Source organism: Ahaetulla prasina, chromosome 4, assembly GCF_028640845.1.
Source record: "Ahaetulla prasina isolate Xishuangbanna chromosome 4, ASM2864084v1, whole genome shotgun sequence".
Lineage (NCBI taxonomy): Eukaryota > Metazoa > Chordata > Lepidosauria > Squamata > Colubridae > Ahaetulla > Ahaetulla prasina.
Genome location: NC_080542.1, coordinates 90,504,692 through 90,529,165, shown reverse-complemented (window position 1 = coordinate 90,529,165; position 24,474 = coordinate 90,504,692). Strand labels below are relative to the sequence as shown.

At 35.7% G+C, this 24,474-nt stretch overlaps 1 protein-coding gene across 3 annotated transcripts in view; it reads left to right on the top strand.

Annotated features, from left to right (window-relative positions):
- The window catches only part of ANO10 (anoctamin 10), a 173,235-nt gene that overhangs the window by 59,398 nt on the left and 89,363 nt on the right, over window positions 1–24,474 (top strand). For 2 of the 3 annotated variants that reach the window (XM_058181672.1, XM_058181671.1), the window contains exons 7-11: window positions 2,083–2,138; window positions 10,532–10,606; window positions 12,088–12,270; window positions 13,322–13,513; window positions 15,168–15,296. In XM_058181672.1, the coding sequence (XP_058037655.1) occupies window positions 2,083–2,138; window positions 10,532–10,606; window positions 12,088–12,270; window positions 13,322–13,513; window positions 15,168–15,296 (635 nt within the window). The remainder of the gene's footprint in view (window positions 1–2,082; window positions 2,139–10,531; window positions 10,607–12,087; window positions 12,271–13,321; window positions 13,514–15,167; window positions 15,297–24,474) is intronic. The other variant, XM_058181673.1, reaches the window with a different exon arrangement.

Genomic DNA, 24,474 nt, shown 5'->3' with positions numbered 1-24,474 from the left:
CATCTCACTTGTTTATTTGCACTGTTGAAGTGAGAATAATAAATAAACAACTCAAAATGTACAAATAAACATTTCTGACATTTCAAAAAAATAAGTGATTAATATAGCCACCCTTTTTTTCCAATAACTGTCATAAGTCTTCCATTCATGGAATCTGTCAGTTTCTTGATCTATTTGTGATCAGCTTTTTGTGCAGCAGCAACCACAGCCTCCCAGACACTGTTCAAAGAAGTGTACTGTTTTCCTTCATTGTAAATCCCCCATTTAAGAAAGGCCCACAAGTTCTCAATAGGGTTTAGATCAGGTGAGGAAGGGGGCCATGTCATTATTATTTTATCTTATGGCCTTTACTGGCTAGCTACTCAATGGAATACTTCTATGCGTGCAATGGAGTATTGTCCAGCATAAAAATCATGGTTTGTTGAAAGATGCAGACTTTTTTCCTGTACTAACTATTGCTTGAAGAAAGTGTCTAAAAACTGGCAGCTGGTTTGGGAGTTGATTTTGAGTCCATCTTCAACCTGAAAATGTCCAACTAGCTCATCTTTAATAATATTAGCCCATACATCTCCAACATGCTGGCATCTGAGACGAAGTGGAGCTCTGTGCTTGTTAGTGATCCAGTCCTGGGCCCATCCATCTGGTCCGTCAAGAGTTACTCTCATCAGTCCATAAAACCTTTGAAAAATCTGTCTTCAGATATTTCTTGGTCCAGTCTTATTGTTTCAACTTATGTGTCTTGTTTAGTGGTGGTTGGGTTTCAGCCTTCCTTATCTTGGCCATGTCTCTGAGCACTGAACACTTTGTATTTTTGAGCATTCCAGGTAGGTTGCAATTCTGGAATATGACAGCAATGGAGGATAATGGGTTCCTGGTAGCTTTACATTTTCAAATCTTTGGCAGTTAATGTGTGGCTTTTTCCCCCCAACATGTTTCTTGAGACCTTATTGACTAGGTACTTTCAGCAAAACATTTGATGATTCTGTGATCACGCCCAAATATCTTATCAGTTTCAAAAGTTCTGCATGCCTCCGAAATATTTTTTACAATTTTTGACTTTTCAGAGTCAGTTAACTCTTGTTTGGCCCATTTTGCCTAAGGAAAAGAAGCTACCTAATAATAACACACACCTTGATATAGGGTGTTGATATCCTTAGGCCATACCCTCCCTCATTACAAAAATACACATCACCTGATATGTTTATATCCACTAAGCATTCAAGTTTATACAGGTTGGAGATAGAAAATGTGCATAAAAGGATATGGTCAACATACTCACCTGCCTAATAATTGTACACACAGTGTTGTAGTATGGATTCTAGATTACTAAAATTGATAGTGCATCTTCTTAAAATCAAGGCAATCTGATGTTTAAAATAACTCAACAACAACAACAACAACAACAACAACAACAACAACAATAATGAAATCCAGCATAGTTATCTCATTTGCTATGTATACTGTTATTTTGTGTAAATAATAATAATAATAATAATAATAATAATAATAATAAGAAGAAGAAGAAGAAGAAGAAGAAGAAGAAGAAGAAGAAGAAGAAGAAGAAGAAGAAGAAGAAGAAGAAGAAGAAGAAGAAGAATAATTTATTAAGAAACAGCTATTGCTTTAATATTTTTAAAAAGATTCTTTGATTAAGACTTTCCGGACTATTGAATAAAAGTCAGATTGTTAATACTCTTTAATAATTTATAGCCTCAATAAAAAATATGTTAACTTTGAATGTAATGTTTTTAATGTTTTGTTTAAATATTTAATGCAGTCTGCAAAATTGTAAATCTCCATGTAATATGAATAGAAAACCTTAGTGAAAAAGGAAATCTTACCTCCTTATTTTGGTAGACCTATAATAATTTTTACTGTATTTAGTTGTACTATTTTATTTGTTTTTATCTTGCTATAATCAAGTTGTCACTGTATTCAAGTATATCAACACGTGATATAAATATTGTAGTTTAAATATACATTCTGCAATTTCTCATACCTTTCATTTTTATATTCACTCTTACAAAATATTTCACTTATTATAAATGGTATCTAATATTTTCAATTTTAATTGAATTTCAGAAAACCATAGATTGGAATCTTCATATCAAAATCACTTAGTTTTGAAAGTCTTGGTGGTAGGTATAATTGAGGCATTTTGCTTATGATTGATAATATCTCTGCAGAAAGCCAACTGAAATGAGTTTGACTCTAGAGATTAATGTTTTTTGTCAGAAAGGACTTCTTGTATAGATCATGGGTATCCAACCTTTTGCCTTGCCTGGGCTGCATTGAGTGAAGAGGGTCTTGGATCACATATAAAATATATAATTTAGTTAATGTATATAAACCACATAAGGTTAAATGTTTACTATCTTGTCAGGCCACATTACTAGCTGTCCAGGGTTACCTGCAACCCACAGGTTTATTTTATTTTATTTGTCACAACAGTATTTATAAGCATAAGCATGAATACCTATACGATATATAAGCGTATATATAAGCATAAGCATGAAATAACTATACAAATTGGATACAATCAAAGGGAATATTAGGACAGGAACGGTAGGCACGCTGGTGCTCTTATGCACGCCCCTTACAGACCTCTTTGGAATGGGGTGAGGTTAATAGTAGATAGTCTTTGGTTAAAGCTTTGGGGATTTTGGGAAGAGACCACAGAGTCTGGTAATGCATTCCAGGCATTAACAACTCTGTTACTGAAGTCATATTTTCTGCAATCAAAATTGGAACGGTTCACATTAAGCTTAAATCTATTGTGTGCTCTTCTATTGTTGTGATTGAAGCTGAAGTAGTCTTCAGCAGGAAGGACATTGTAACAGATGATTCTATGAGTTAAACTAAGGTCATGTCGAAGGCGGCGGAGTTCTAAATTTTCTAAACCCAGGATTTCAAGTCTGGTGGCATAAGGTATTTTGTTGTAATCAGAGGAGTGGAGAACTCTTCTTGTAAAATATTTCTGGACACGCTCAATTGTATTTATGTCCAAAATGAGGTGTGGGTTCCAGACAGGTGAGCTGTATTCAAGGATTGGTCTAGCAAATGTTTTATATGCTCTGGTTAGTAGTGTAATCTTTCTGGAGAAGAAGCTACGCAAGATTAAGTGTACAACTCTTAAAGCCTTTTTTGTGATGTAGTTGCAGTGGGCTTTGGCACTTAGATCATTTGATATGAAAACTCCAAGGTCTTTAATGGGTTGAGGGTCATCTACAAGTCATGTCCATCGAGCTTGTATTTAGTGTTCTGATTCTTTTTTCCAGTGTGTAAGACAGAGGATTTGTTGGTTGAGATTTGGAGTTGCCAAGTTTTTGACCATTCCGACACAAAGTCAAGGTCTTTTTGAAGGGTAGCGGTATTATTGGTAGTGTTAAATAGTTTAACATCATCAGCGAAGAGAACACAATTACTTATAATATGGTCACAGAGGTCGTTAATGTATAATATGAAGAGTGTTGGTCCTAGAACGCTGCCTTGGGGGACAGCGCTATTAACAGGTGCAGAATTTGATAGGGCACTGCCTATTTTGACCATTTGTTGTCTGTTTGACAGGAACTCTGTTATCCAATTATGGAGGGGTCCAGAGATGCCGTAGGATTTTAGTTTTAGAAGAAGTTGCAGATTCCTGATGTAGATGTAGGGCATAGTTGCAAATTTTACTTTCCTTTTTAGTCACACTTAGTCTTCCCCAAAAGCTACAGTGGAAAATGTGAGTTTCCGTGCTTGTGTGACATGTAAAAGGGATGAGAAATTGCAACCAAGGCTGTGAGCATCCTGTGAATCTTCAAAAATACCAAAGAAGTCCAGTATTGGCTTCTGGGTTGGTACTGTTTTAACTGTACATTTTCCAAAGGCCTGTGTCTTTTATAATACCTAACAGACTTTTCTTTTTAATTTTTTTATTTTATTATATAAAATACAAAAAAAAGAAATTAAGAAATTAAGGATAGGAAAGGGAATGGGAAAAGGTGTGGAATACAACGGGGAAGAGAAAAAGAAAGAAAAGGGGGCATTGACTTCCAGCTCGACATGACCTGAGTTTAACTCATAGAATCATCTATTACGATGTCCTTCCTGTCAAGGACTACTTCAGCTTCAATTGCAAGAATACACTAGCACACAATAGATTTAAGCTTAATGTTAACCACTCCAATCTTGATTGCAGACAATATGACTTCAGTAACAGAGTTGTTAATGCTTGGAATACACTACCTGACTCTGTGGTCTCTTCCCAAAATCTCAAAAGCTTCAACCCCATTCTAAGAGGTCTGTAAGAGGCGTGCATAAGAGCACAAACGTGCCTACCATTCCTGTCCTATTGTTTTCCTTCATTATATCCAATTAATATAGTTATTACAACTCATGCTCATATATATGCTTATATATTGTATAATTATTTCATATTTATGCTTATATATACTGTGTGACAAAAATAAATAAATAAATAAATAAATAAATAAAATAAATATACTCTTTGTAGCACAGTACAAGATAAACACACTCTAACCTCAACTTTTTGCTTTTGCTTATTAATATAAGGTATAACTAGCTATTTCTATAACACCAAATCTTTCTAATAAAAACAACAAGATCAAAATTTCATTGTTTTTGTTCACATGCACTAATTCCAGAAGTGATATCCAAATAAGAACATATTTTTCTCTTTGAATAAAGTAATCAAGTTAACCATTCCTGCTTTATCTTCCTTACTATGGAAATAATGTGTATTTCTATTTGCACCTTTATAAACTGTCATCATTTTCATTTACAAAATTTATTGTATTCTTTCAAATTTTTTGGCCTAAAAAACCAGGAGGGAGGTCTTTTTTTCCCCTTCCTTTTTTTCCTTCAAAGTACTAAACTTTTTAAAAACAAAAAAGACATTTTTTTCTTTTAAGTCAAAACTTTCTAATACATCTTATTCTCTAGCTAACATACAAGGTTTACACTTCAACACTGCATTTAGCTCCCTCCCTCCAAACTACCCATATAGAATAATTATTATTTTCTTTTATAAACATCCTTTTTAATATTGAGATTTTCTTTAAATTGTTACATTTTCTTTTACTTTCTCTTAATATAGATACTATCAAATACATTTTCAATAGCTTTTGCCTACTTTAAGAGTTACTTAAGCATTATATATATGTAAAAAAAATACATTTGCAAATTTTGGGTTAAACCTTTTTTTCAGTTGCACATATCAAGCAGAGAAAAATGCATCCCGATTCCAGTTAACTCATTAAGTTTAAATAACTCCTTCCAGCTTATCTTCATGGAGTAAAATCTTTTTCTTCTCTGGAAGTATCAAAGACTTGTAGTCCTTTCTTTTTATCACAAGATCCTCAACTTTGTTAATGTCCTTAAAGAAAAAGTCCTAAATTTGTCTATTTTTTCAAAGCTCTTCTTTCAATTGTGTTGAGAGGTTTACATTTGAACCATAGTAGTGAGGGTAAAAATGAATGTTAATATCCAGCTTTTCCAAACCTGCAATACACTCCTCTGCATTTTCAGCTACTTGTGACGTTGTCTCAGCAGTTTGGTAACATTCTCCACATTTTGCATCTCAGAAATACTTTAAGGGTGGGTCATAAAAACTGATGGGATATCAATTTTTTCAGTTAGGCAGAAGAGGGAGAAATCCTTCAGAGATCTCTCCCCGTGCTTGTGTTCAGTTACCCATGTTCCCAAGAAGTGCTAACAGACTTTTCTTAAGATAATTATTTTGAAGTAATTTCTGCTCAGAGAAACTGCCAGATCCATAATCATAAACTAGGTATAATGATAATCATAATCATAATCATAAACTAGGCATGCACGCCCCTTACCTCTTCAACACCAATTACTACAGATCTGAAATGCAAATTGATAAATGCGAGAAGAATTGTTAACAAATTACCTGAATTTATCCTCTTGTTAAACAGTGGTACATTTGATATCATTTTTGTTTGTGAAACATGGCTGAACTCATCCCTTCCTGACTCCATTATCTCAAACAAAGAATATCAAGTTTATCGATCAGATCGTGAAAACGAAGAGGTGGTGGAGTGGCTATCTTTTACAAAAAGTCACTGAATCTAAAAAATATCCAAGTTGCACATAAACTTTCTCTCCCAGAAACTACTGTATGCGACCTATCCCTTAACACCACTCTTTGATTCTTACTATGCTACAGAGCCCCTGACTATGACATTCCCCATGCAAATATACTAACCTCACTGCTAACATGAGCTACCTCTTGCCCCTCTCATCTTCCTGGGTGACCTAAATCTACCTCGCATAACTAATGAATGTACAACTGATCCAATCCATACTATACTATACAACGCTGTTACAAACCTAGGTCTTGAACAACTTGTAACTAACAATACAAGACTCAACAACTGCCTTGATCTCATCTTCTGCAACAACTCAAACTTAATTTATGGACTACAAATTAAAGAACCTTTTTCCAACAGTGACCACTGCATGATTGATTTTCGTCTCAATATACGTCCATACTTAAATCATCATAACAATAGTATCCCCATCTACAACTTCAAAAAAGCCAACTACGACCTTATAAACAACGATCTTTCATTTCTGGACTGGCAAAATCTGTTTGCAACCTGCATAACCGCTGAGGACTACTATAGAGTTTTCCTACTTGAAATCAATAGAGTCATTAAACTATATGTACCACGAATGACAACCATGATCAGGAAAAGCAAACTACCCATATCAATAAAAAAGCTTCAATCAAAAAAAATCCCTCTGAAAAAAAACAAAAAAGGCTATGTAGCAAATTTCAAAAACCGCTACAGAAATATATGCAACCAAATAAAAACTGAATGCACAAATTACCACACCAAACAAGAAGAGAACCTTCTGCGCACAAATTCCAATTGTGCCTTTTATAATTTTGTTAACAATAAACTTAAAGACACAAGATCCATCCCATCACTAAAAGATTCTAACAGCAATGAATGCAATGACGAAACAGTTAAAGCAAACCTCTTCAACATATTCTTTGCCTCAGTTTTTGTTAACAGCGATGACACATATCTGACATTCCACAAATGTACCAGCAATGAATATGATGACTTAACTCATATAGATTTCAAAGAAGATATTGTTGGAAAAGCTCTTCATAACATGAAACCATCGCTATCTATTGAACCCGATGGATTATGTGCATACTTCTTAAAAAAACTTTCCACTAATATAGCAGAACCCCTAAGCATAATCTTTGATAAAGCTTTCACGACCAGTTCCCTTCCCAAACTTTGGTCACTAACCACAGTCATCTCAATCTTCAAAAAAAAGAGACCCCAGCTTAGTTGAAAATTACAGACCAATCTCTCTATGTTGCATTACTTGCAAAGTAATGGAATCAATCATCAACCAATCCATTACCTTCCACTTAGAAATAAGCAACCTACTCTATAATAAATAATTTGGTTTCAGAAAAAAATTATCATGTAACTTAAAACTTCTCCACTGTAAAAACATATGGACTACAAATCTTGATCAAAGCAAAACAATAGATGCAATCTACATAGACTTCTGCAAAGCTTTTGACTCAGTAGTACATGATAAACTTCTCCTAAAACTAAAATCCTATGGCATTTCAGGAGCCCTTTACAATTGGATAAGAGCTTTCCTGTCTAACAGACAACAAGTGGTCAAAATTGGCAATGCTCTATCAAATCCTGTTCCTGTCAAAAGTGGCGTTCCTCAAGGCAGCGTTCTTAGACCAACACTCTTCATACTATACATAAATGATCTTTGTGACCATATCTCAAGTAATTGTGTTCTCTTTGCTGACGATGTCAAACTATTTAACATCACCGACAATACATCTACCATTCAAAAAGACCTTGATCATTTAACCGCTTGGTCTAAAACTTGGCAACTCCAAATCTCAACCAGCAAATGCTCAGTCTTACATAATGAATGCAATGACGAACCAGTTAAAGCAAACCTCTTTAACACATTCTTTGGCTCAGTTTTTGTTAACAGTGATGACACATATCCAAATCTCAACCAGCAAATGCTCAGTCTTACATATATGAAAAAAGAACCCAAAAACTAAGTACATACTTTATGGACATTACCTTACAGATGATCCCCATCCCGTTAAAGACCTTGGAGTTTTCATGTCAAATGATCTAAGTGCCAAAGCCCACTGCAACTACATAGCAAAAAAGGCTCTAAGAGTTGTAAACCTAATCTTGCATAGCTTCTTTTCCAAAAACACTACCCTACTAACCAGAGCATATAAAACATTTGCTAGACCAATTCTAGAATACAGCTCACCTGTTTGGAAACCTCACCATATCTCTGACATCAATACAATTGAACGTGTCCAGAAATATTTTACAAGAAGAGTTCTCCATTCCTCTATAAATAACAAAATACCTTAGCCCACTAGACTTGAAATCCTAGGCTTAGAAAACTTGGAACTCCGTCGCCTTCGACAAGACCTAAGTTGAACTCATAGAATCATCTATTGTAATGTCCTTCCTGTTAAAGACTACTTCAGCTTTAATTGCAATAATACAAGAGCAACCAATAGATTGGTTCAGACTGGTAAGACAGTCTGTTATTAACACAGCTGCCTGCAATTACTGCAGGTTCTAGTCCCACCAGGCCCAATGTTGACTCAGCCTTCCATCCTTTATAAGGTAGGTAAAATGAGGACCCAGATTGTTGGGGGCAATAAGTTGACTTTGTATATAAATATACAAATAGGATGAAGACTATTGCTGACATAGTTTAAGCCGCCCTGAGTCTTCGGAGAAGGGCGGGATATAAATGCCAATAAAAAAAAAAGATTTAAACTTAATGTCAACCGCTTTAATCTAGATTGCAGAAAATATGACTTCTGTAACAGAATCATCGGTGTTTGGAATACTTTATCTGACTCTGTGCTCTCTTCCCATAATCTTAAAAGCTTTATCCAAAAACTTTCTACTATTGACCTCATCTCATTCCTAAGAGGACCATAAGGGGCGTGCATAAGTGCACAAACGTGCCCACCATTCCTGTCCTATTATTTTTCTTTTCTTCTTCCTATATATATATGCTTATACCTCCTAATATTTACTCATATATATGTTTATATACTATATAATCTTTTTGTATGATACTTACATATATTGTTGTGACAAAATAAATAAATAAAAAATAAAATAAAATTGCAGTGAGAAAGTTAGATTCTTATGGGATCAGTTAGGCTGTGGGTCAGGATTTGTAATGGATTTTCTTAAAGTATTCTCTTAGGATGGAGTAACAATTAAGCAACAGATGTTGTTGCTTAATTGTTAAAAGGTGGGATAATAAAATCTGCACCTAAGAGATTTCACATACAGGAAATGTAAACTCTAAAATCTTCCATTATTTGTTATATCTTTTGAAAATTGCAGTTCAAATTGTATGTTGACATTGTTAGAATAAAAAGTTTGACTTACTTTTATGACACTAATTAGTATTTTAAAGATAATCTAAAAGGACTATACTTAATTCATTATTACAACCAAAAAATTTATAGAGCTGATAATGAAAGATTATTTTCCAGTGCTGTGAATAAATGCTTATGCTTATGAGTTGACCACCATAGATCAACTTTCAGATAATTATTTGGAGGGAAATCTTTGATTTCCTATCAAGTAAAAAGTGTTCCACACACAGTTTAGTAAAAGTTTACAGAGCTAGTGGACTTCTAGTTTTGCCATTTTGCTTTATCTGTACGAATAAAAATGGATTCTATGTAGCTTAGTTCTGAAATATTAAATCTATGATATAAAGCTTTTTTTAATTTGTAAGCTTTTATTATGTATAAAATGTACATGTTTGTTTTTAAATAAAACCTCCCCAAAAATAAGCGTGAGTGCTTATTTTCAAGCCCAGAAGAAAATAAGACTGGGTCTTATTTTCGAGGAAACACAGTAATAGGCAATTAATGTTATTTAGAAATAATAATCCAATTTATTTTGTCCAATTTTGGGGAATGTTCCTTTTATACAGTATTATATGTATCCATTTATTCTCAGTGGAGGGAAGACTCTCTTTAATAAATTATAACTGGAATTTGTAATTCTAGTTTGACAAAATGGGACATTGAACATGTTGAGGGACTTATTTTAAATTCAGATTTCATCTTTCTTTTGGATAGAAGAAAAGGCATAAACATTAAAAATAAATTAAAAATAAAAGCAGCATAGATTTTAGCATATAATCTGGATTATGGTTACTTGATTGGAGTAGCATTGTAAATCTTGGGAACCAGCTTAGTTCATCAAAGACTTTTCTCCCACAAATTAAAATCAACATGTTCAATGCCCCATTTTGTCAAACTAGAATTGCAAATTCCAGTTATAATTTATTTGAGAGATTCTTCCCTCCACTAAGAATAAATGCATATATAAAGGTTATATATGTGTGTGTGTGATGGCTATGCCATATGAATCATACATTATTCTTTCTGGATATACTGATAGAATGCCTTTTTAAATAATTTTCTATTTTTTTGCAGTTCAACTTCTTAAACTGCTTTGCCTCTTTATTCTACATTGCATTTATCTTAGTTGACATGAAACTTCTGAGACAGGTAAATTTTGTATAAAATGTTTTTAAAAAATAACTGACCTGATTTTCTTCATAAATTAATTAAAGCTGTATATTTTTTCTGTTACCTTATTAATTTATGTTTGTACTTAATTTATATCAAATTTATTCAAACTATTGCTCAATCTTGAATGGTTTGGGTTAAGAAATTCCTAGAACTGTTTTCCTGTCATTAAAAAAATCTTACATTTACTATTGCACTGATTTGTTTGCTCACTGAAAGAACTATTGAAGTGTGTTGTTACAAAGGCTGTTTTAATATGTGTTTGCTTGTATCAAATTTATAAGATTGCTCTTTATTTACTAAGCAATGTTCCATGAAAATAACACAATTTTGCCAGCACTCCTGTTTGTAAATTAAGATTTGCTAAGATCATTTCTGTCCTAGTACATTAATGTGCATTCAGAACATATGCAGGGTTCAATGCTTACATAAAATATAATTTTTAAAAATATATGTACATTTCAGACTTCAGAAATGTCATGAGTGGGGGAGAAGCAGTAAAAATGTTATAGTGGAATTTAAAATAAGCTCTGTTTACAAGAGAATTTTGCAGTAATAATATTTGAACTTCAGACATTTTAAAAATTACGTTCTAATTGACATTTTATGCAGAGAATAATTAATTCAGTAAGGCTTCTGAAAGGTAATTGATACTAGGACTGCAAATAAATTATTTATATTAATATTGCTACACACATCTCTGATATCAACCTTAATACAAAGATCTGGATTAATTCAATATATTCTTAAATGTTTATATTAGCACTGTTTGCTGGATCCTTTCATTGGTTATAAATATAATATCATTGCCAAAGATCTGTTTATTTATTAAATTGATACATATGGCCGCCCACCTGACAAATGTGATTTTAGACTGTTTAACAACCCTTTAAAACAGTGGTTCTGCGAGCCCTTTAATACAATTCCCCACGATGTGGCAAGCCCTTTAATACAATTCCCCACGATGTGGCAACCCCAACCGTAAAATTATTTTCGTTTTGAATTTATCGCGCCTGAAGCCGTATTGGCTAGTGATCTGAACTGCTTGCAATTGCCTTGAGGACGGAAGCATTAAAGCGAAGACTCCTCCGCTATTAAGTTTATTGCACCTGAAGCCAGATTAGGCTAGCGATTGGGAGTGATTGCAGCTGGCTTGAGAGGGAGACATCAGAGCAAAGATTTCTTTCTTTTTTAATTCATCGCGCCTGAAGCCGAATTCGGCTAGTGATTTGGAGAGCCTGCAGTGGCTTGTGGAGTCAACCATTGGAGCGTGATTCTTTGACTCACAAGTATACTTCCCATATTTCCGATGGTCTGGCAAATCGTCATTCGACCCCCAATGGGGTCGCGACCCACAGGTTGAGAACCGCTGCTTTAAAAGCAATGAAAAAAACAATATCAGTCACGCATAAAAGATGTTGAAATACTGTCTAATTTTGGTTTTTTAAATTTTCTTAAAGAGCTTGGCAACTTTACTAATAACTTCACAAGTCCTTAACCAGTTTGTGGAAGCTGCACTGCCTTATTGGCTCCAAAAAAGAAGGAATAAAACAGTAGAGAAAAAGGTGAAAGCACTGGAAATAGATACTGACATGTCTTTATTTGAACAAGTTAATCTGGAAAAAGGAATGGATACTTACTTGGTAAATTATGTTCTCTCCTTTCTTCTAATCCTATTAGATTTAATTCAAGTTTATTCAGTCAGTGATTGCCAAAATGACATATTTATGTTTAAAAAATGGTTGGCCATGTTTGTGTTAATTGTGCCTAAAGCTAGTCTGATTTATGAACTGTAGATTATAAAAATACTTGGATTTTGATATGCCAGGAGAATTCAGTTAGAATATAATAATGCACACTATTTTAATCCAAAATTCCATCTAGTTTACCTGCTTTTGTAAGTTTACATGTCTTGTCTATATCTAGCAAGTAACATTTGATACATGTTATCATGTATCAAATAATGCATAAGGGGCGTGCATAAGCGCACAAACGTGCCTACCGTTCCTGTCCTATTGTTTTTCTTTTCTTCTTCCTATATATATATATATGCTTATACCTCCTAATATTTACTCATATATATGTTTATATACTATAAATCTTTTTGTATGATACTTACATATATTGTTGTGACAAAATAAGTAAATAAAAAAAAATAAATGTCTTCATGAATCCAGACGTGAATATTTCACTTGTAATATTTGTCAGTTTTCTTTTTGTTTCTTCATTTTTTCCCTTTGGTCATAAACGGGAAGAGTTGCCCCAATGACTGTCATTAATGAAAAAACTTAATTTTGGGGATCAGCCCATTTTTGTCATTAGCTTTTTAAGAGTTTTTAATTTAGGGTTATGTTTAACAATAATGATAGTAATGTAATATATGTGGTATAGAAAATATACCATATTGAATGTAGCTGTACTTTAGGGAAGAAAATTATCAAATTGGATGATTCATAGTATTAGATGTACACATTCTCTCATGCAACAATGTCTTGATACTTTTGTTTCATGTGAAATGAATACATAAATAGGATTAATTGGACTTCAATCAGCAATGAATTAAAATGGATAATCTCATTTAATCTTATCTTTCACTTTCATCTTTTTAATTAATTAGCCATGTACATAAATTTGTCAGGTGTTATAAAGCTGCCTCTAATCTGAAAATTATTAATAAAATGTCTTTCTTTTCAGGGTACTTTTGATGATTATTTGGAGTTGTTCTTACAGTTTGGTTATGTGAGCCTTTTTTCATGCGTCTACCCTTTGGCTGCTATTTTTGCTGTGTTAAACAACATCACTGAGATGTATTCCGATGCCTTAAAAATGTGCAGTGTTTTTAAACGCCCATTTTCAGAGCCTGCTGCAAATATAGGTGTATGGCAGGTAATTCATGTAAATAATTATGCTTTCTAAACTTTATAGATGTTATTAGCATTGAGAAGATTAAGTTAAATATAAGTCAAGGTTGAACATACCTTGTTCCCTAAAAGCTAAATTGCTAACTTTCTTTCCCCCACTTTTTTTCTTTAGCACTAAGGTCCTGGGGAACTGTGACCAGTAACATCATTTTTTTAAGAGGCAACTGGACTTTCTTGGGTTTTTTTGCAGACGTTCCACTTTTCATCCAAGACGCTTCTTCAGGTCTGACTGAATGATGGGGAATGGAAGGATTTATATTCCTTGCAGACAGCTGGTCATTTGCATTCTTTTAGTGAGTTGTTGAGGTCACTTGGAGGTTTATTTGTGTCCTCAGAGTCACCTGAGTAGTGCAAATGGGTGTGGAGCCTTCTTGGAACTGCTGAAAGAACTGTGTTGTTGACTGGAGATAGATGATGCCATATCCTCCCTCTCTGTTGAGAGCGGGCTGTTCAGTTTTGACATAGATAGCATCTTTGACCCCTCTTTTAAACCAGTGGTCCTCTCTGTCCAAAATGTGGACTTTGCTGTCTTCAAAAGAATGGCCTTTGTTTTTTAAATGCAGATGGTCAACTGAAACTTGTCCTGATGGGTTTGTTCTTCTTTGTTGTGCCAAATGCTTATGAAGTGGTTGTTTTTGCTATGACATCATCTATCTCCTGTCTACAATACTGTTCTTTCAGCAATTCTAAGAGGGCTCCATGTCCATTTGCACTACTCAGGTGACCCTGAGGACACAAATAAACCTCCAAATGGCCTCAATGACTCTCTAAAAGAATGCAAATGACCAGCTGTCTGCAAGGAATATAAATTCTTCCATTCCCTACCATCCAATCAGAAATGAAGAAGTTTCTTGAATGAGAAGCAAAACATCTTCAAAGAAAAAGTCCAGTTGCCCTTTGAAAAAAGCACCTTTGGGACAACCAGGACATGGATAACTGAGAATCTCCATAGACATGGCCAGTAACAGTGCAGTGAGCTGGGGCAGTTTCTCATCCCTTTTTTTAAAATTCTGGAGATTTACAAATAAAATGGTAGCAGAAATTAGATAAGCAAATCACTTTGTCATTGCACTCAGCTGAACAAATCTCTTGGATCTCAGCTATCATAGATAGATATCTATTTATTTTATTATTTATCCTCTATTTTATATTATAAAATATATCTCTCTATTACATTTTGATCCCACCCATTCATCTGCAAAGAAGCTAGGAAGCTGATGCTTTAATGAAAAAAACAATAAGAGCAAGAAAAAGTTGCAAATAAATTAAGATTAAAAAGCTATGACATGATTTCAGATTATGTCTAATGAGTTCAGATGTACTAATGAGTCAGATCTTCATGGCGTTATGGAAAAATAAGACTCTGAGATCCTTACAGATGTTGGGAATACTTTCAAAAAATGTGGGCTACTATTGAATAAACCTAGGAACCTGCCAAAGAAGAGGAATCCAGAACATGTTCTCTGGTCAATTAAACAGGGGAAATAGATTCCTTCTGAAGAAAATGGTTCTTTAGCTAATGTTCAGTTATAGGTGCCAATGAATATTAAACAAAAGAGTATCGGAATATAATGTGGTTGTTGTTAATATATTTTTTTAAATTTCTTTGTTTCTTTTAGATGGCTTTTCAAACTATGACTGTAATCTCAGTTATTACAAACTGTATCCTAATTGGCATGTCACCGCAAGTAAATGCACTCTTCCCAGATTCAAAATCTGAACTTATCATAATTGTAGTGTTGGCAGAGGTAAGTCAAGGTTTAAATATTTCTTAAATTTCAGAAAAAGTTACTTTGGCTTACATATAATTTCTTGACTACCTTTATCTTGGCAATCAATTAATTCTAAAAGATGTTTTAAAAGATGTTTTCTGGAGAACCAGTAGCGGAAATTTTGAGTAGTTCGGAGAACCAGTAAATACCACCTCTGACTGGCTCCACCCCTATCTATTCTCTGCCGCTCAAGGCACAGCTGATCAGGAGGAAATGGGGATTTTGCAGTAACCTTCTCCTGGAGTGGGGAGGGAATGGAGATTTTACAATATCCTTCCCCTGCCATGCCCACCAAGCCATGCCACACCCACCAAGCCACACCCACCAAGCCACACCCACAGTACCGGTAGTAAAAAAATTTGAAACCCACTCAAGTCACAGCTGATCAGAAGGAAATGGGGATTTTGCAGTAACCTTCTCCTGGAATGGGGAGGGAATGAAGATTTTACAATATCCTTCCCCTGCCATGCCCACCAACCACACCCACCAAGCATGCCATACCCACTAAGCCACACCCACAGTACCGGTAGTAAAAAAATTAGAAACCCACCACTGATTTTAATAGTTTAGCAATCTCTTGGTACCATAATATGTCTCTGCTGTAAAATCTCAGTAGGTTATAGAAAGCGCAAATTTTACCTTATAGAGGAGGCCCGTGAATTTGGTTTATTAAGGACAGTTATAGAGGCAAAATAGGTAAATGCAAAAGGGGTATTATGAAAACATCATTTCTTGATTTTTTTTTCTCTTGCTGTTTATTGTATCCAACTAAGACAAGACAAGGAAGCAAGGCTAAGAGCACTTGTTGGCAGAGTTAAGAGTTTACATCCACAATCCACTATAGGTAGTTGTCAACTTACAACTAGTCATTTAAGGACTGTTCAAAGTTATGACAGACCCCCTCCCCCAATAAAAAGGTAATTTTGTCTTGAAGTTACATCCACTGCAGCATCCCTGTGGTTGTTTATCTTTAAGACCAACTTTAGAGAAGCTGCAGCATGCCTCCCCCTGCTTATTCCCCCCACCTCCTGCCAGTCCAGATTCCCACAGGCTATGGCCCTGTTTGCCATGCCATTGGATTCTATACACACTTCTCCACCCCACCCCTATCACATACCTTTTAATCTCCAGAATTCAGAAGGTTGGGGTAGGGAAGGCCTCTCTGTTGCTGGGCCACATGGTCCAATCCCACAAACAGGCATCATTTTCTGACCAAAATATATACTGATGAAGCTAAGGCTAGCTTTAGTGAGGAACAGAAAGCTGAGAGTTTGGAAATTGAGATCATTTCCAATTGTACTTTTAAATATATTTATCAATACCAATACACTATTTTTTGTTCATCTGCCATATATGTCGGGATAAGCCCCCATTAGGGGTCTCTCAAGTTCAGTCTAATATATCTTTATATCGTGTTCTGGGACCAAGTTTTCTTTTCCAAATTTAAAGTTGCTGGGTTCTCTTCCCGCTTCTAAAGCTGAATCTCTAGATTCAGTTTTATATGCATATAAATAGTTTGATGCCATTTTATGTGCATATGAAAAATTATGAAATCATTTCTTTATAAGACTATCAATTTGTAGCCTATGAATAGAAATAGATTATTTTATTTGTTTTATTTATATGATTTTCTAACAAGTGACTCTTGGCATCTTACAAGATTAAAACCTACCAAACATAACTCTCTGGGTAAAGAAAAACCACATGGGTGTTTATGAAGATAGAAAATAACTAGTTCTCTAATTCAAGGGGGCTGCATAAGGTAACCGCCATTACTTTTCCAACCTGATTCAAAATCATTAATTATATGCTTCTTGAGTAAAAAAGCCTAATTAAAAGTATTTTGTAAATTCTTCTAAACCTTATTCTGAACTAAATTGTTGATCTGTTATATTTAGATAACATATTTATAAATTGTTCTTATAAAATGTTATAAAGTGATTAACCTTAACTTCATAATTATTGTTTATACAAATATATTTGCATAGAAAAATTCAATGGATGTACTCACTAGCACTGTCCTTGGTTCATTCATCTTTATAAATTGATTGAGTTCCACCACAAGGGGGCATATGAATATACAATACAGTACAAGTTGTTACTTAATTGAATTCTTGTCTTGCATGAACTCATAATACTATAATGTCAAATGAAAACATTAATAGAATTTTAAAAAATACTCTAAAGTAACAGAACTTAATAAAAAAATGGAATAATATAATTCTGTCCATATTTATCCAAAAGTAATCATTGAAATGTTCAGTGAAACTTAACTATTTAGTAAAGTCAAACCTTAGTTTCATAAGTACATATGGAATCACTAAGTCATTAATAAACTTATTTAATCTACATTTATCATAAATCTGAATAATATCCCATAGCCTAGAGCAGTGATCTTCAACCTTTTCTTCACTACAGACCCCCCCCTAAATACCTTTTGTGGCCAGGGACCATAACCATGGACCCTCAAGCCTTAATTCAAGATTTAAACCATAACATTTCTTCAAGTCGTCTCCCTCCCCCACCCTCCCAACAAGGGATCTTCAGACCGCAGGTTGAAAACCATTGCTTAGAGACTTGATTAAATGCCTTTGGAAATGTGCTTTAAAAAAAAAAGAATGTACTGGAATATAATTCATAATAAATCCATTATATAAAAAAAGAAAGAATCAAATCAATCCAGCTGTTTCTTTCAGAAATGACTGGAGCTATAGCTCCTTTATTCCTTCAGCTCCAATGCCTATAATATCCATTTTCCATTTCTCTGTCTCCTTCCCATAATCATTTCACTTCACAGCTGTTTTCCTTCTTTCAAAATAATTAGCATTTCCACTAGCATTTCCTAAGTGTGCTGTCATCATGCAACCCATTTCATGTCAGTTTGTTTTCCACCTTACTTCCCCTAGGTCCAGTTTCCATATCTCAGTCTATTTTAGCCTATGTAACATATGCTATATTATACTTATACAGTTGACTCTAGGTTAATAACTGCTTCCTGTTACCACTAGTTTCAGCCTTCTCTGTTCTTTACCTATATCTCAATATTGTAGAATTAGTTCATTCTGACATAGAATTATAGATGAAAAATAAATATGAGATGTTTTCTCTGAAAAAGAAAGCCATATTTAATATTAAATATAATGTCTCATTCTATTACATTTCAGTCTTGCCCATCTTTTATTAGCTTGGAGACCTTGCAATAAGCATGTGCTGAAGGGCCTTGTTTCCGTAGTGATACACCCTCAGGATTCTCATACCGTTATTTTAATTAATGAAACTGATAAGTTTCCTACTTCAAATAGTTGAATGTTTTCTTCTTTTTATACCAATATAGCTTCTTGTTTTGTCAACAGGTTTTATTTTATTTTTCCTGTCCTTTTTCTAATTATCTTACAACTTTCTCTATACATTCCAGTGGTGGGTTGCCCCCAGTTTGCTCCAGTTCTGTTGAGTCGGTAGTAAAACTCTGCTGGCGTTCGGAGAACCGGTAGTAATGGCTGGCTGGCCATGCCTCTGAGCCGGTTCCCCGATCATCAGAGGTTTGTGGGGTTTTTTTACTTTTAAAAGCCTCTTTTCTTCAGCCAAAAAAAGGCTTTTAAAAGAAAAAAAAGCCTCTGATGATCGCACGGCTGAGCAGGGATCATCAAAACCCTTTAAAAGTTTTTTTTAAACAACCTCTTCAGGCGAAGAAGTTGTTAAACCAAAAGGCTCCTCAGCTAATCCCAGCTTAGTTAAAAGCTCCTGAGCTGCTATTAGACAACTTCAGCTGGGATCCTCAGAGGAGCCTTTAAATTTTTTTTTTCCCTCTGGCCCACCCAATCCCCCCTTACTCACTTAGTTAATTTTTTTTTATTTAATTTTGTCACAACAGTATACATAAACATTGTCATAGTAAAAAAAAGAAACATATCATGAAATATGTATATATATATATATATTTGTTTTCTGAGGTTTTCGCGGGTGTTTGTATGTAGGTCTTTGGTTATTCGGGTTTTCTCCCGCGTAAAATTGGAAATGTCTTGGCGACGTTTCGACGAGGGTCTCATTCGTCATCTTCAGGCTTCAGCTTCGTGCTTCTGGGAGCAATGTGTGATTGCAGCTGTTTCTAGGAAGAAACAGCTGCAATCACACACCAACTCAAGCTGAATAATGAAGATGATTTTGTGTGTGTGTGTGTGTGTGTGTGTGTGTGTAAAGGATATGCATAGCTATATTAATTAAATATAATAAAGAGAACAATAGGACAGGAATGGTAGGCACTTTTGTGCTCCTATGCATGCCCTTATTGTCCTCTTAGGAATGGGGTGAGGTCAATAGTAGACAGTTTTTGGTTGAAGATTTTGGGATTTTTTGTAGAGACTATGGAGTCAGGTAATGAGTTCCAAGCATTAACAACTCTGTTGCAGAAGTCATATTTTCTGCAATCAAGTTTGAAGCGGTTGACATTAAGCTTGAATCTATTTTTTGCTCTTGTAATATTGCGATTGAAGCTGAAGTAGTCATTTACAGAAAGGATATTGCAATAGATGATTTTGTGTGTTAAACACAGGTCATGTCGAAGTCGACATAGTTGTAAGTTTTCTAATCCCAGGTTTTCAAGCCTGGTGGCATAAGGTATTTTGTTGTTTTTGGAGGAGTGAAGAACTCTTCTAGTAAAATATTTCTGGACGCGTTCTATTGTATTTATGTCAGAGATGTGGTGTGGGTTCCAGACTGATGAGCAGTATTCAAGAATAGGTCTGGCAAATGTTTTTTTTTTTTTAATTTATTTACATTTATATCCCGCCCTTCTCCGAAGACTCAGGGCGGCTTAGAGTATATAAGGCAATAGTCTCATTCTATTTGTATATTTACAAAGTCAACTTATTGCCCCCCCAACAATCTGGGTCCTCATTTTACCTACCTTATAAAGGATGGAAGGCTGAATCAACCTTGGGCCGGGCTTGAACCTGCAGTAATTGCAGGCTGCTGTGTTTTAATAACTGTGTTTTGTATGCTCTAGTTAGTAGTGTAGAGTTTTTGGAAAAGAAGCTGCGTAAAATTAGGTTTACAACTTTTAGACCCTTTTTTGCTATGCAGTTGTAGTGCACTTTGGCATTAAGGTCATTTGATATGAGAACTCCAAGATCTTTGACAGGGTGGGGGTCGTCAGTAAGGTAATGACCATCGAGTTTGTACTTGTTGATAGGATTCTTTTTTCCAATATGAGCATTTGCTGGTAGAGATTTGGAGTTGCCAAGTTTTAGACCAATCGGAAACTAAGTCGAAGTCTTCTTGAAGGGTAGAAGTATTGTTAGTGGCATTAAATAGTTTGACATTGTCAGCAAAGAGAACACAATAACTTGAGATGAGGTCACAGAGATCATTTATGTATAGTATGAAGAGCGTTGGACCAAGAACACTACCTTGGGAATGCCACTTTGACAGGGACAGGATTTGATATAGTGTTACCAATTTTGACGACTTGTTGTCTGTTTGACAGGAAGGCGTTTATCCAATTGTGAAGAGGTCCCGAAATGCCATAGGATTTTAGTTTGAGGAGTAGTTTATCATGTACTACTGAATCAAAAGCTTTGCAGAAGTCTATGTAGATTGCATCTATTGCTTTACCTTGATCAAGGTTGGTAGTCCATATGTTTTTGCAATGAAGAAGTTGTAAGTTACAAGACAATTTTTTTCTGAAACCAAATTGTTTATTAGAGAGAAGGTTGTTTGTTTCAAGGTGGAGTGTAATGGATTGGTTTATGATAGATTCCATTACTTTGCATGAGACACAGCATAGAGAGATAGGTCTGTAATTTTCAACTAGGCTTGGATCTCCTTTTTTGAAGATAGGGATGACTATGGCTAGACACCAGAGTTCTGGAAGGGAACTAGTTTTGAAGGCTTTATTAAAGATTATGCTTAAGGGTTCAGCTATATTAATTGAAAGTTTTTTTAAAAAGTATGCACATAGTCCATCTGGTCCAATAGATAAAGATGGTTTCAGGTTGTGAAGGACTTTTTCAACATTATCTTCAGTGAAGTCTATATGTGTTAGGTCGTTGTTTTCTTCTGTGAAGTTTATATGAGTTAAGTCGTTGTTTTTTTATTTTTATTTTTATTTATTTATTTTGTCACAACATCATACAAAAAGATTATATAGCATATAAACATATATATGAGTAAATATTAGGAGGTATGAGCATATATATATATTTGTTTTCTGAGGTTTTCACGGGTGTTTGTATGTAGGTCTTTGGTTGTTCGGGTTTTCTCCCGTGTAAAATTGGAAATGTCTTGGCAACGTTTCGACGAAGTCTCATTCGTCATCTTCAGGCTTCAGCTTCGTGCTTCTGGGAGCAATGTGTGATCGCAGCTGTTTCTTCCTTTTAACTGCTAGTGGGGGTTTGAACTCAAAATCAACCCCGATGACGCTAACAAAATCGGACTCGAGATCTCCAACATCCTCTGCACCAGCAAGCCACCCAAAAGCAACTTACCCAAAGAGGAACAGACAGCACTACTTAACCTGAAAAAAGACACCAGCATAATAATCCTACCAGCAGACAAGGGCAACGTCACGGTGGTTATGAAGACATCTGACTACCAAACCAAATTAACCAACCTACTCCAAGACCCTGCATACAAGCCCCTAAACACAGACCCCACCACCTACCTAGAAAAAACCACTAGATCCAAAATAAAAGCCTCCCCCATCAGCGAAGAAATCCAACAAAGAATCATTCCCAGAGAGAAATCATCCAGATGCCCTAAGCTCTATGGTCTCCCGAAGATACACAAAGAAGGAACCCCACTTAGACCCATAGTCAGCTCCATAGGCTCACCTCTACAAAACCTAGCCAAATTTCTCGCCAAACAACTACAGCCCTATGCAGAATCCATCACCTCACACGTAAAAAACTCATTCCAGTTCATAGAGATCATAAAGAAACAAAACTTACAGCCCAGCGACCTACTCGTGAGCTTTGATGTCATATCCTCTTCACCCAAGTGCCAATCAAAGAAGCCTTGACAGCTATCCAAAACAAATATAACCCCCAAGCACATCCTAGATCTGACCAACCACTGCCTATCCAACACATACTTCATCTATAATGGACAAAAATACAAACAAGTAGAAGGAGCACCCATGGGATCACCCTCTCACCTGTCATTGCCAATCTCTACATGGAACACTTTGAAACCCAAGCTCTAGAAAAATCTGATCACAAACCCAAACTCTGGCTCAGATATGTAGACAACACCTTCATAATCTGGCCACACAGCAAAGAAAAACTTGACAACTTCCTCACACACCTCAATAGCCTACACCCCAAAATACAGTTCACCATGGAAACAGAAGTTAACAACCAACTTCCTTCCTGGATGTCTTAGTCTACAGAAACCCAATGGCTCCCTAGGACACACCATCTACCAGAAGAAAACACACACAAACCGCTATCTGCACGCACTCTCACACCACCACCCAGCACAGATCAACTCCGTAGCCAAGACACTCATCTCCAGAACAAAATGCTTAGCTGATGAACAACACCTAAAACCGAACTAGACACTCTCACTAACGTACTAACATCCAATGGATTCCAAAGAAATAAGATTACCAAGCTAATCCAAAAGAACCCCCACTAAAATCCAAGACAGAGAACAAGAAAACGGCACAGCCCTCCTCCCATATATAAAAGGCACCACAGACAGAATCAGCAAGATCCTCCACAAACACAACATCAAGACAGCATTCTGCACAAACCAAAAATATCCACCATCCTAAGAAACCCCAAAGACAAAATTGAGTTAGAAAATCAAGGGTATATGAAATCCCATGCACGCCTGCCCCACCACATACATTGGACAAACCAACAGAAGAATAAGTGCACGCATTGAAGAACACAAGAACTCAGTCAAAAAGAGGAACCAACTTCTTCCTGGTCCAACACTTTAAAGTCACAGGACATGATATTGACTTTAAAAGACCAGAACTATCGCCAAAACTGAACACTTTAACAACAGAATAATCAGAGAAGCCATTGAGATAAACGCCCACACAGCATGAACAAACGAGATGATACCTCCCGCCTACCAGCCATTTGGAAACCCGCCCTTATTGACAAACGAGTCCCTAACACGAGGAATGACACCAGACCCACACTCACAAGGTCCACACAGGATGTCACCACCGCACATCCACCCAGAAAGCAGACCCAAACCCACACTGATCATGAAGCACGACCAAGGACCAGAAGCCAGACCGCAGCTGCAACATTAGCCATTTCAAACCCCTCCAATCCATTCATGCAGCAGACTGACACCCACTATGAAGATGTAGCACGACCACAAAGCCAAACAACAGCTATGCAGCTCACCAGCTCAAATCCCCCTGCAGCACAGACTAGACTGAGCACAACCAAGCCCCCACCAACACAGGACACACCCCCAGCCAATCAGAGCACAGAAAACCCCATCCAATCAGAGCACAGCCAAGCTCCCACCCAATCAGTTCAAACCCCCACTAGCAGTTAAAAGGAAGAAACAGCTGCGATCACACATTGCTCCCAGAAGCACGAAGCTGAAGCCTGAAGATGACGAATGAGACTTCGTCGAAACGTCGCCAAGACACTTCCAATTTTACACGGGAGAAAACCCGAACAACCAAAGACCTATATACAAACACCCGTGAAAACCTCAGAAAACAAATATATATATATATATATATATATAGGAAGAAGAAAAGAAAAACAATAGGACAGGAACGGTAGGCAGGTTTGTGCGCTTATGCACGCCCCTTGTGGTCCTCTTAGGAATGGGGTGAGGTCAATAGTAGAAAGTTTTTGGTTAAAGCTTTTAGGATTATGGGAAGAGACCACAGAGTCAGGTAAAGTATTCCAAGCACTGATGATTCTGTTACAGGAGTCATATTTTCTGCAATCTAGAATAAAGCGGTTAACATTAAGTTTAAATCTTTTGGTTGCCCTTGTATTATTGCAATTAAAGCTGAAGTAGTCTTTGACAGGAAGGACATTACAATAGATGATTCTGTGAGTTAAACTTAGGTCTTGTCGAAGGCGACGGAGTTCCAAGTTTTCTAAGCCTAGGATTTCAAGTCTGGTGGGATAAGGTATTTTGTTGTTTTCAGAGGAATGGAGAACTCTTCTTG